General features: G+C 33.8%; 1 protein-coding gene across 13 annotated transcripts in view; it reads left to right on the top strand.

Annotated features, from left to right (window-relative positions):
* Window positions 1-12,029, top strand: part of ABI1 (abl interactor 1) — a 104,202-nt gene that overhangs the window by 81,980 nt on the left and 10,193 nt on the right. For 6 of the 13 annotated variants that reach the window (XM_004275878.3, XM_033439277.2, XM_033439273.2 and 3 more), the window contains 4 exons: window positions 546-646; window positions 1,942-2,082; window positions 4,677-4,777; window positions 10,269-10,445. In XM_004275878.3, the coding sequence (XP_004275926.1) occupies window positions 546-646; window positions 1,942-2,082; window positions 4,677-4,777; window positions 10,269-10,445 (520 nt within the window). The remainder of the gene's footprint in view (window positions 1-545; window positions 647-1,941; window positions 2,083-4,676; window positions 4,778-10,268; window positions 10,446-12,029) is intronic. The other 7 variants (XM_033439269.2, XM_012535224.3, XM_004275879.3 and 4 more) reach the window with 2 other exon arrangements.

The following is a 12,029-nucleotide window of genomic DNA, read 5'->3' as shown; positions in this document are numbered from 1 at the left end:
AAGATATATTGACATCTGCATTTATATAGGAACATTAATTTTGCTAACATTTATTGCTTTGCTCATTTTTTGATAGTTGCCTTGCTTTTATTGACTTACAATTAGGAGGTTTCCCAGGCATTATATATGACTTTGTTACTGAGTTGTTGGGATAGAGGTGATTTTTTTAGATGAATATTTTAGCAAATTGACACTGAGATCTGCAGTTTATATTCATGCACACATTCCAAAAATTTTAAGAAACCCAGCATTTGAATTGCAGATAAGTTAGATCTCAGTGAACATTTTTAACAATAAAATAATATATAAAATTCAATAATCTCACCTGTATTTTGCAATAAATTGGTATGAAGGGCATAAAATAATAAGAAAAGCCAAGTGCAAGTGGTATCTTGACTTTTTAAAATGTAGTACCAAAGTCTGTTATTAAAACTGTCTGGGAATCCTTATTTCACATTCTGATAATAAAAAAAATAATACATGGTGTCAAAACACCAAGAGAACAGTTTGATATAAAACTAAAAGCTTTTCTTTCCACATTTTAGCATGGAAATAACCAGCCTGCAAGAACTGGCACACTGTCGAGAACAAATCCTCCTACTCAGAAACCACCGAGTCCTCCCATGTCAGGCCGGGGAACATTGGGGTAAGAATTCAGCTACATCTTACAAGAGGATTTGTATGTCAAAGGAAGAGATGTTTTTGTGACTTAAGTAAATGTATGGATCCTTGTGACGGGACCCTCTCTGTGTGATAATACTACCTTTTACAAATTCATTTTGGTTCCTATTTCCTTGAACAGAATCCAAAATGAACCTGCCTGTTCTGTAATATTCTCTAAGGAATTCTGTACTAGAAAAGTTTTTTTGTATGTATGTAAATGAGCATTATTTATTTATTATCTTCTAATTCATTAAAAAATATAAATATATAAATACATATATAAAAAGATTTATATATGAATCTGAGTTATGTTTATTTAAAATGAAATGACCAGAAGGTTCCATATATGGTGTCTTCACATGTATTTGCAATATTGATATTACAGAGCTTTGAATAAGTGGTCTACTTTGTGTACTTTGGTTTGCTAGCCTGCAGTTCTTCTGTTTCCCCTGAGACTTGGGGACTCTTTACTTGGAGTACTTCTAACTGTGCTTCTGCTGGTAATCTTAGGGCCCTTCATTCTAGAGTAGCTTTGTAAGAAGGCCAGTGGAGAAGTAGAAAAGGTAATTGTGACTTCTTCCTTTCCAATTTTCAATGCAATACAAATATTGAATACTTCGTAAGACATTTCTGAAAGATAGTTCACTTTATTATAGAAAATTAGACTCCTTATTTTTGGTGGAGGGGTGGGGGAATCATTTTATAGTAACAGGGATCAGCAATCAGCTTTCTTATAGGATCTTAGTTTCTATTTTCATTCTGTAAACCCCTTACCTCTGAAAAAAACATACAAAATTATTAAATAGAAAAGTTAAAATCATTTATTGAGAAGTTAATGGCATCACATCTAGGATCAGAATGTACTTGTTCATATATCTCTAGATTGAGGTAGGAGTAAATTGCACAGGAGATATTTAGCTTCCATAATATACAAGGACAGTGGCTTGTGGGTTACTGATCTGGGAATAATATGTATTTCAAAGTTTGATGTTACTGAGCATTAAAAAAATTATAACCATGATTTTTAGAAATAAGATGAGAACTTTTAAATTACCCTTTCCATTGGTTTTCCTAAGAAAAGGCAACAAATTTTAGCTTTTGTGTTAAAGTAACAAAATTCATACACCCCAATTAAAAATGTTTTTTAAAAACAAACTTTATTATTAAAAAAACCCAAAACTTGTGTTATACTTGGTTATAAAGGGACAGTCACAAATTTGGGAGAAAATACCATTTATCTTTCTTATTCATATTCCTTTCTCTATTATGCTTCTTTAGACGAAATACTCCTTACAAAACCCTGGAACCTGTTAAACCTCCAACAGTTCCTAATGACTACATGACAAGTCCTGCTAGGCTTGGAAGTCAGCATAGTCCAGGCAGGACAGCTTCTTTAAATCAGAGACCGAGGACACACAGGTAAATTTTTAGGTTGAGCCTTTGAACTGAGAATGTGCATTATCGATTGGTGACAAACTCCTATAGAGTTGCTGGTAAAGGTAAAGTGCTAGTCTAATGCTAATATAGAATGCAAAAGTTTGAGGGTATTAATATTGTATATGTTCCTTTAAATATATGTTATAACTTCTATTTTTTAGATTTTTTAGTATCTATTTATACTGCTAGCAGATTGCTAGTATTTCCTCCTTTTGACAGAGGTACAAATGTATATTTGGATGAAGTCTGAAGAATGTTTTTTTAAAATGGTCTTTTAGAAAAGATGAAGGTAACCACTCTTAAATTTTTTGGATAAAAGGTTAAACATCAGAAACTCTACAATGTGATTTAAACTTTAAGAGGTTGGAGGAAAGAAAACAGTTTAGATCTGAGGAAGAATTTCTTAAGAGAGTTGATGTACTAGAATATGTTACTATATAAATTCATTTTAAAAAGTTCTAGAAATCAGCTACCCAGTGGATTTTTAAAAACTTGGTTATGGAACATAACATACATTCAGAAAAGTATATAGTTTATTAAGTGTAACAACTTGATGTATTAATACAAATTGAATATAGTCATGTAACCATCACCCAGATCAGAAAATGGAACATAACCACAATCCAGAAATCCCCCTCAGGCCCTTTCCCAATTATTGCCTCAGCCTTCCTCCCCTCAAAAGTAGCCACTTTATTTTTGTGCAAGTTTATAAAGCCAGACAAAATTATCGTATAGCTCAATTTGTTTTATTCTTTGATTTTTACCTCTCACTTAATAACTTGGGCAAGGACCCTCTTTACCTTGACTTTTAGGATGGTTTTATTAGAAATACAGTTTGGTAAAATCATTTTGGAGGCTTCAGTTACGCAGGATATATCACGCTCTTAGATGCTATGTAATTGTTATTTGTTGTTATTGTTAGTAAATAAATTGTCATATTGATATCTGCAGTTACTGAATCAGGGTAAGTTCAATGAGGACCAAAATTGCGTTTTTTTTTATATGTTTATTATTGAATTATTATACCAGCATGGTTGTTCTTTATAGTGGATGTAGTAATTAATAGTTTAATCATATTCAACAACTAGTTAGTTGTTAAGAGTTACTTCATTAGATATCACGGATATACCTATGAGATATAGTTCTTTTTTTCAGGAGCTTGTTCTGTTAGAACAGGGATCAACAAACTTTTTTATAAAGGGCCAGATTGTCAATACTTTAGGATTTGTGGTCCATACGGTCTCTGCTGCAATTACTCAGCTCTGTCATTGTAGCATGAGAGCAGCTACCAGCAACACGTAAATGAATGAGCATGGCTGTGTTCCAGTAAAACTTTATATATGGCACTGAAATTTGAATTTAATATAATTTTAATGTGTCATAAAATATTATTCCTCTTTTGATTTTTTTTCTACTAATTAAAATGTAAAAAAAATGTTCTTAGCTCACAGGTTGTAAAAATCAGACCATGGGCCAGATTTGGCCTGTGGGCTGTAACTTGCCAATCTCCATGTTAGAAAAAGGCACATAAGCCAGTAATTGTGGAAGTGCATAAGTGCAAAAATATTCATCTGTCTGTGATACGGTGGTGGCAGAAAGCAGAGTATTGGCCAGCTTGGGAGGAGGGAGGCCTTCATAGCAAAGCTATTTTTGTTATATAAATAGCTTTTTTCCCCTTTCTATTAGTATGTGATAATGTGATTATAGAATGCTCATATTGGAGGGAAAAAACTTATCTAAGCAGTGCAAATCATTGCCCTGTTGGGTTTCTGGGCCTACTGAGCCAATGATGTTGATTTTTAAAAGTATAATATGGAGCTTAAGGCTACACGTGTACATATGTACATTTGCATAATGTACATGTGCACACGTACATTACTAAAACTGGTCAGTGCGAGGTTGTATACCTAAAGGGACAGTAAGTCCATAGAAGTAATTGGTTAAAGTTTTAGTAGTATCAACTATTCTAGACTGTGCCTTGCTGAAACTTCATTATTGTCTTATTTGTCTTTTTTTTGTCATTTGCTCATTTTTTCCAAACATTTCCGTGTTTTATTGCCATTCTTTGAGATGAGTGGAGGTTTACATACTAATTTCAGACTAAAACTGGTTACCGTTTGTATTAACTTCCATAGCATCTTTTGTGGCTTCCATCACACTATTTGTTAATGTCAGTTTTCACAGTCTCAGTGAAGAGCTCCATGACAGTGTGGTTCATGTCTTGTATGTTCACTGCTGTTTATACGAGGTTTTAAATAAATCCTTGTTGACTCATTGTACTATAAGATTATATTGGTCATTCATGTCTCAGTGATCTCTTATAGTTCTGAGTACTACGTGACTATATTGGTTTTTCAGTAGTTGGAGAAATAGAGTGAAACACAAGAACCACTTCAAGTATTAGGGTTAAAATTTATATTGGACTGTTAAAATTTGTCTTTATATATACTTGTGTGTATACATACAAGCACACACATATGCATCATAAAAGGAGTATTTAGTGGCTTTGAGTTGTTTTTTTTCCTGAGTAAATCTCTAGAATTGCTATTTTCATGATTTTTCTCTCTCCTTTGCAGTGGAAGCAGTGGAGGAAGTGGAAGCCGAGAAAACAGTGGCAGCAGCAGTATTGGCATTCCCATTGCCGTGCCTACACCCTCACCACCCACTGTTGGACCAGGTGTGTCATATACTCACCCATTTTAATATGTGGTAGTAGTTAGCTTTATTATGGAAGTCTGAAATAATTTAATTACATTAGATAAAACTATTTATTAAACTTATGAGATTGTTGCCAGAATGAAAGCAAATTTAAAAACAATTTTTGATTGGTTTTCACAGGGTCTTTAGAGTTTTGCAGATGTTTCTCCTTACTTATAGAAAAGCATATTAAATAGCTTTATTAAATAACTTTTTGGACATTTTGCTTTAGAAATACTTGCCTTGGGCACAAGTCAAGAATGATATTTATTATTTCAAGAGCAAACCAATATTATTGATAATTCAACCAAAAGATCAGTGTCTTTAATGTGAATTATGTATCATTGAACTTTGATGTTGCCTTATAGGCTAGTAAGTATGTCAACTCCACTGTTAGCTGGTTTTGTGACTTTACTACATTTATGTATGGTATTCAATATGTATTTCAGTAAAATGCCATGAATATAAAATGGGATTAAACCAGGAGAAGCTCTTTTACTTTTTAGATTATATAAAAATTTAAGAAATCACAGCAGAGCATTAAATTGGTCCCTTGATTTTTTTATTAAGTGAAAGGAGGACTTTATGGTGTTTAAAGTACACACTTTAAAAGTAAGTTTGAGGGCTTCCCTGGTGGCGCAGTGGTTGAGAGTCCGCCTGCCGATGCAGGGGACACGGGTTCATGCCCGGGTCCTGGAAGATCCCACATGCTGCGGAGTGGCTGGGCCCGTGAGCCATGGCCGCTGGGCCTGCGCGTCCAGAGCCTGTGCTCCGCAACGAGAGAGGCCACAACAGTGAGAGGTCCTCGTAAGGCAAAAAAAAAAAAAAAAAAAAAGTAAGTTTGATAATCAAAAGTTGTTAGGGAAAAATACTTAGTTTCTCAAGGATGTTGTTGAAAAGGGAGAAAAAGCTACTTATAAAAACAGGCATATTTTATAGTTAATGAATGCGTGAACTCAATGATCTTTTTACCTAGTAAAATTCTTACTCATTCGAACATGCTTTACATATGGGTATCTTTCTCTTTTTTTCTTATTTCCAAAACGTACTTCCTTACTGTTTCAGAATGATTAGTTCTGTTTATTGCACTCTGACCTGAATTATAAACTATTTTATTAGAAAACATTTCTGTCCCTCCTCCTTCTGGAGCTCCACCAGCACCACCTCTTCCACTACTTCTGCCCGTGAACACTGTGATAGGTGAGACTGCATAACCACCGGAGTGATTTACCTTACTGTGCAGAGTTCACAGTAAGCTCCTCTGTTAGACGGCTCGCTTTTGTAGTTGTTAGGTTGTAGGTGGTAATACAAAGTTTAAAGTATTAAATCTAATTTACACTAATTTCTTCTGGTGAAAGGCCTCTGAAGTTACACAGAAACTTCTCTGTGATGTCAGATGCTTCTATGCCTAGTTTATAACCAATTTAATGTGGTTTGCATTTGTTCTGTTTAGATTTTTCTAGGAATATTATAGCAGTGATTGTTCAAAAAAAATTTTTTTTAATAGTGATGTAATATTTTTTTAAAGTGAAACTTGATTTGGAACTCCCTGGTATATACCACAGTCACAGGAGTGGGGTGAAGGTGGGGGACAAGAGGAAGAAGATGAAAAAGAGAATGGTGTGCGGTGTGGGGTACCCTGAGGCTTTCCAGTGGGTCACAGCTGAAAAACTCTGATATAGCCCAGGATTTATGGCATCTGAGGATGCCATGAAACATTTTGTTCAATAAAATACATTTAAATTGCTCCCAAGTTGGGGGAGACTGGATTGAGCATATAAGGAATTCCAAATATAGACTTGGTATAAAACCATTCAGCCTAGAAATGCACAGTAGCATTTGGGTGGAAATGGATAAAGAGCTGTTTCAAATATTGAGAGCTTAGGTGAAATAAAGCCATCTAGCAACTTCTTTTCAAAACATTGGCACTTGTACTCAGAGGAGAGGGGAAAAGGAAGTAATAAACAAAAGACCCAAGTAATAGAAATTGTTGGCAGAAAGTCCATGTGGAAAAAAAATGCCCTCAACCTAATTAATAATCAGGAAAACAAAAACTACGAGATACTATTTTATAGCTACCAGATAGGTAAAAATGTAGAAGTCCACCAGTACCATATGTTGATGAGGATGTGCAGTAACAGAAAGGTACATTGCTGGTGGGAGTTTATTTGTTGATTCAGTCACTTTAGAACATAATTTGTTGTTACCCAGTCAAGTTGAACCAGGTTTCTACCTTAGATTTATCAGTTTCATTTCTAGATATTTGCCCTAGCGTACTGGTTCTCAAAACATGGTTATGGAACTCCTGGGGGTTGCCAAAATCCTTTCTTGGAGTTTTTGCGGTCAGAACTATATCTATAATAATACTAAGACTTATTTGCCTTTTTTATTCTCATTCTGGTACAAGTACACAGTGGAATTTTCCAGAGGCTACATAACATATGATAACATCATTTTTGACAACTAATGGATTGTGTATTTGTGTATTTATGTATTTTAAAGATAAATCAGTTTTAATTTCTAATATGGTAATTAATCAGTTAATTATGGTAATTAATCAGTTTCTAATATGGTATAACCCACTTCAACAAAAATTTTTTGAGGTTCTCTAATTTTAGAGTGGATCCTAAGACCATAAAGTTTAAAAACTACTATACTAGAGCAGTGGCTTTTGGAGTATGATTTACAGACCAACAGCATCATCATCATGGGGGAACTAGTTAGGAATGCAAATTCTCAGGTCCCATTCCAGACCTACTCATTCAGAAACTCTGAGACTGGAGCCCAGCAGCCTGTATTGTAACAAGCCCTCAAGGTGAAATTCTGATCACTGCTGAAGTTTGCGAACCACTGTTCCAGAGAAACTTAGGAACCATATTTAGGAATGTTCACAGTAGCGGTATAATAATAATAGCAAAAATCTGGATGTATCCCAAATGTCTACAGTGGAATGGATAAATAATTGTGGCATGTTCATATGCAAATAAAGCAATAAAAATGAATGATATATTGATATACTTCTCAACATGGATGAATCTTAAAAGATAATATCAAAGGAAAACAGCAGAAATACATAATCAATACAGAATCATTCCATTATGAAAGTTTATAAATTTGCAAGGTCTCTGTGTGTACTGTTTAAGGTTATAATTATCTATGATTTTTAAAAAACTGCATACAGTGAGTCCCCTACATACGAACGAGTTCCGTTCTGAGAGCGCGTTCATTAAGTCCAATTTGTTCCTAAGTCCAACAAAGTTAGCCTAGGTATCAACTAACACAATTGGCTATGTAGTACTGTACTGTAATAGGTTTATAACACTTTTCACACAGATAATACATAACAAACACAAAAAATAAAACATTTTTAATCTTACAGTACAGTACCTTGAAAATTACAGTAGTACCAGCTATACCAATGCTGCTTTTACACTTGCTTCCGGACATCCTGGGCTTGAAATAAAGGTACTGTACTACTGTACTCCATACAGTGCTGTACAGTAAAGTACACAGAAGCACAACCACTTGTAGAGGATGCACGAACATGACAGTGTACATCAGACACGTGAACTAACTTTAAGTGATTGGACACGCGAATGCATGTTCGCATCTTTTGAAAGTTCGCAACTTGAAGGTTTGTGAGTAGGGGACTTACTGTATAGTGAAGAGAGAGAATGTTTAACACATATGTTTTGGAGTTTGGGGTTCAGAAGGGGCAAACAAGCTTCAGTGATACTGGTAATATTCTAGTTCTTGGAGCTGAGTATTTTTCCTTAAAAAAATATATGTAATATATATAAAAATATAAATAATATTTATTTATGTAAACAAATTATATATAACCAGTATAAATAATTATATATATTAGTATATGTAACCATATGTATATGTATTATTTATATATAGCATGTATGATTATGTATATATCAATCATACACCGTTTGGTATTATTTATTTCATAATTTTATTTTAATATTAAAATAAATTCTAAAATAGGCATAGTTTGGAACTGCTATTAAATAGCTTTATTTTGGTTTTAAATCACCAAGACAAATAACCTGGATTTTATACAGTTTTTATATAACTCAAAAGAAATATAGAAATCATTTTATTGAGATTTCTATTAAAAATGGTTAAAGGGTTACTTCTTAGCTCTTTGGAAAACTTACCTGTCCAGAGTTACTCGTTCATGAAGGCATTTGAATAGACTCTTATTTATAAAGTGTGTTTCTGTTTAGGAATTGAGCATGTGGATGATTTAAATAATTAGTGACTGCCTATGGCTTGGGAGCTCCAAAATGTTGAATATTAGCACTTCTTTTAATGAACAACCTCTGCTGTATGGCTTTTTTCTAATAATTTATATGACCTCTAGGAGAGGTTAAATTGGATGACTGAATGAAAGTAAACCAGGATGTTGTCTTTTTATTTGCTCAGTCATGGTTAGATGTTTGGGAGGATAATGTTAATCCTGAAGTTACCTTTGGAAGGTATAGTTAACTTTAGAGGCTTTGAACTTTATATTAACCTTTAAAATTTTAAACTTCTGAAATGTTGGTAAATAAAATTTTAAGTATTGTTAATACTTTAGTTAGTTTAGATATGCATAATATAAAAAAAAATGTGCTTTGGGTGTAGTACGGAAAAAAAGCCCTCCAAGGATATGGAAAAAGATAATGGATTTTCTACACAAAGCTGCCTTAAAATGTCCATGTTTTACAGAGTCCAAAATTTTTTTCAGCTTTATCAGTTACAGAAATGTAAGTGATAGGGCAAAGTGTGTAATTCTTAAAAGCTGGGAGATATACAACGAATCTGACATATATAAGTGCTTTGAAACTAGAAATTATACTTCTCTTAAAAATGATTCTACTATAATATGTATTGGTAATAACTGCTAATACATTAAACATTCAAATAAATATAGTAGTGCATGTGGAAAATATGCTTAATTGTTTACATTTTATAATTTAAGCTGGGTTTGGCTGGATAGATTCTTATACTGTGCTTCTGAAGATTTGGCAATGGAAAGGAGAAGAAGTCTGTAAACCAGATATTAAGATATTCACATCTAAAAACTGATGCTTTCCACCTCAGACTATCATTTGGTACTTATTTTCTTGGAAAGACACAGTTGACATATAAAAGCTGTATGTTTTAAAATGTTACAGAAAAAAATTTATACATTTTATTAGCAAAATACCATTTGGTATTATGCTAAATTAAAAGGCTTAAGAATATTACTTATTTACTTTTGCACTTTCCACACAGTATCTGTTTTTCCTTCTTTTTGTAACTTCAGAGATAGAGCTGTTTGTGTTTTATCTTTACTTTTCTCTTTATTTTGTGCTGTGGGCTTTAAAAAGTAATAAACATTTCTTGCCGATAGTCTCCTTCTCTTTGTTCTGCCATCGGAGGTGACGTGCAATGCTCAAGTTCTTTGTTGGTTGCCTTTGACTAATGCTTTTCAGCAGCCCCGGGCTCAGCTCCTGGTTCCCAGTATGGCACAATGACCAGGCAGATTTCTCGACACAACTCTACCACTTCCTCGACATCTTCTGGTGGATACAGACGGACTCCCTCTGTGACGGCTCAGTTTTCTGCTCAGCCTCATGTTAATGGAGGTCCACTTTATTCTCAGAATTCAAGTAAGCTTGTGCTTTGCAGGTTTAACGGCAGCAGTGGAGCTCCTTTTGAAGGAAATTATTTGAAATTGTTATTCTTGCCAGTGATAGACAACAATTGAAACCGTGCTATTTCATGTTTATTTTTGTTTTAAGAAGTTAAACCTTGGGGACTTCCCTGGCTGTCCAGTGGTTAGGACTCTGCACTTCCACTGCAGGGGGTGCGGGTTTGAGCCCAGGTTGGGGAACTAAGATCCCGCATGCTGCATGGTGCGGCCAAAAAAAAAAAAAAGTTAGACCTTGAAGCATATCATTTTAAGAATAATTGCTTATCCCTTTCAAAAAAATTCAGGCTTACTGAGTATACTCGTATACTAAAATTTAACTGATGAAATTTTTACTACTGTAAGTAGAACTAGAGAAGAAAACCACTGAAATTAATTAAGCTGAATTTATTTTTATTGGCATGTTTGATACAGTTCAATAACAGTAAACTTAAAAACATTGTGACAGTTTTTCTTTACAATAATATAATGAAATTGCTGGCTATCACTTTTAAGCTTGTTAACCTATACTGAAATGAGTTCCAAACCATTAAAAACCATTTGTGATGCCTGCTTATTCTGTCTCTAATAATTGTAACAGTGGGGAGGACTTTGTTTTGATTTTTTTCTGTTCACCTCAAATTGCACATCTCAACACTAACTGCAATCAGTGTTTAAAGGCTGATAAGATTAGAAAATAGCTTTGGCATAAAATGTGAGAAAGTTCAAATTGCTTAGGGTAGTCATTAATTCCACTTTCCATATCAAAATGCTCAGTCCAACCAGGAGAAATCTGAAATGAGCCAGTTCAGTATTTGTTACTGGCTTGAAGCGGTGATCACCAGGCATAGACTGAAACACTTCCCCATGTGGCTTTTGTAGGCTGCATGTTATGTTATATTATTTTACCTAAAAAACACTGAATACTCCATATTTACATAGAAAGTTGGTTTTAAGTTCTTTTCATTTATGATGCATGTTTTGAACAAGTTTTAAAGTAGAGCTAAGGAGAAAGTTCTGTTATTTATTTTTTTGGTTAAACTTTAAAGACTAATTGTTATAAACAAAAAAAGTCCTAAGAATTGAAAACCACTTTAGCAGAAATATCACAACTCATAGATAATCCCAAAATTTATACAACCCTTTTCCAGACTAAAATTTTCATCCAAGCTACTAAGAAACTTTACCAGTTAGAATTTTACCTCACATTTCCCCTGGTCTCCTTTTGGTAATGAAAAGTAGCTGGCGGCTGAGAATTCCACAGTTAATCTGATTATTAGTCTCACTAGTTTCATGAACTTTTAATTTTTTTTCATATTCTGCATTTTTAGATCCCATCTTTGTGTTCATTATTTTTTTCATCGCTTAGTTTACTCCGCAAATAGGGTTTCTGGTGACTCTTCACCTGATACATGTTTGTGTGGTTCTGTTTTAACAGTACTTGGGTGGGTTGCTTATCCTCAAACAAGACATTTTCACTACTGAATGACTGTATTTTTGGACATCATAAAGCAAATTTGGCCTCAAATTTTAAATATATTACTGTGTGTTGTCAAATTAATTA

Source organism: Orcinus orca, chromosome 2 (genome assembly GCF_937001465.1).
Source record: "Orcinus orca chromosome 2, mOrcOrc1.1, whole genome shotgun sequence".
NCBI classification, from domain to species: domain Eukaryota; kingdom Metazoa; phylum Chordata; class Mammalia; order Artiodactyla; family Delphinidae; genus Orcinus; species Orcinus orca.
The sequence above is the reverse complement of the archived record's forward strand: the minus strand, read 5'-3'. Positions and strand labels throughout refer to the sequence as shown.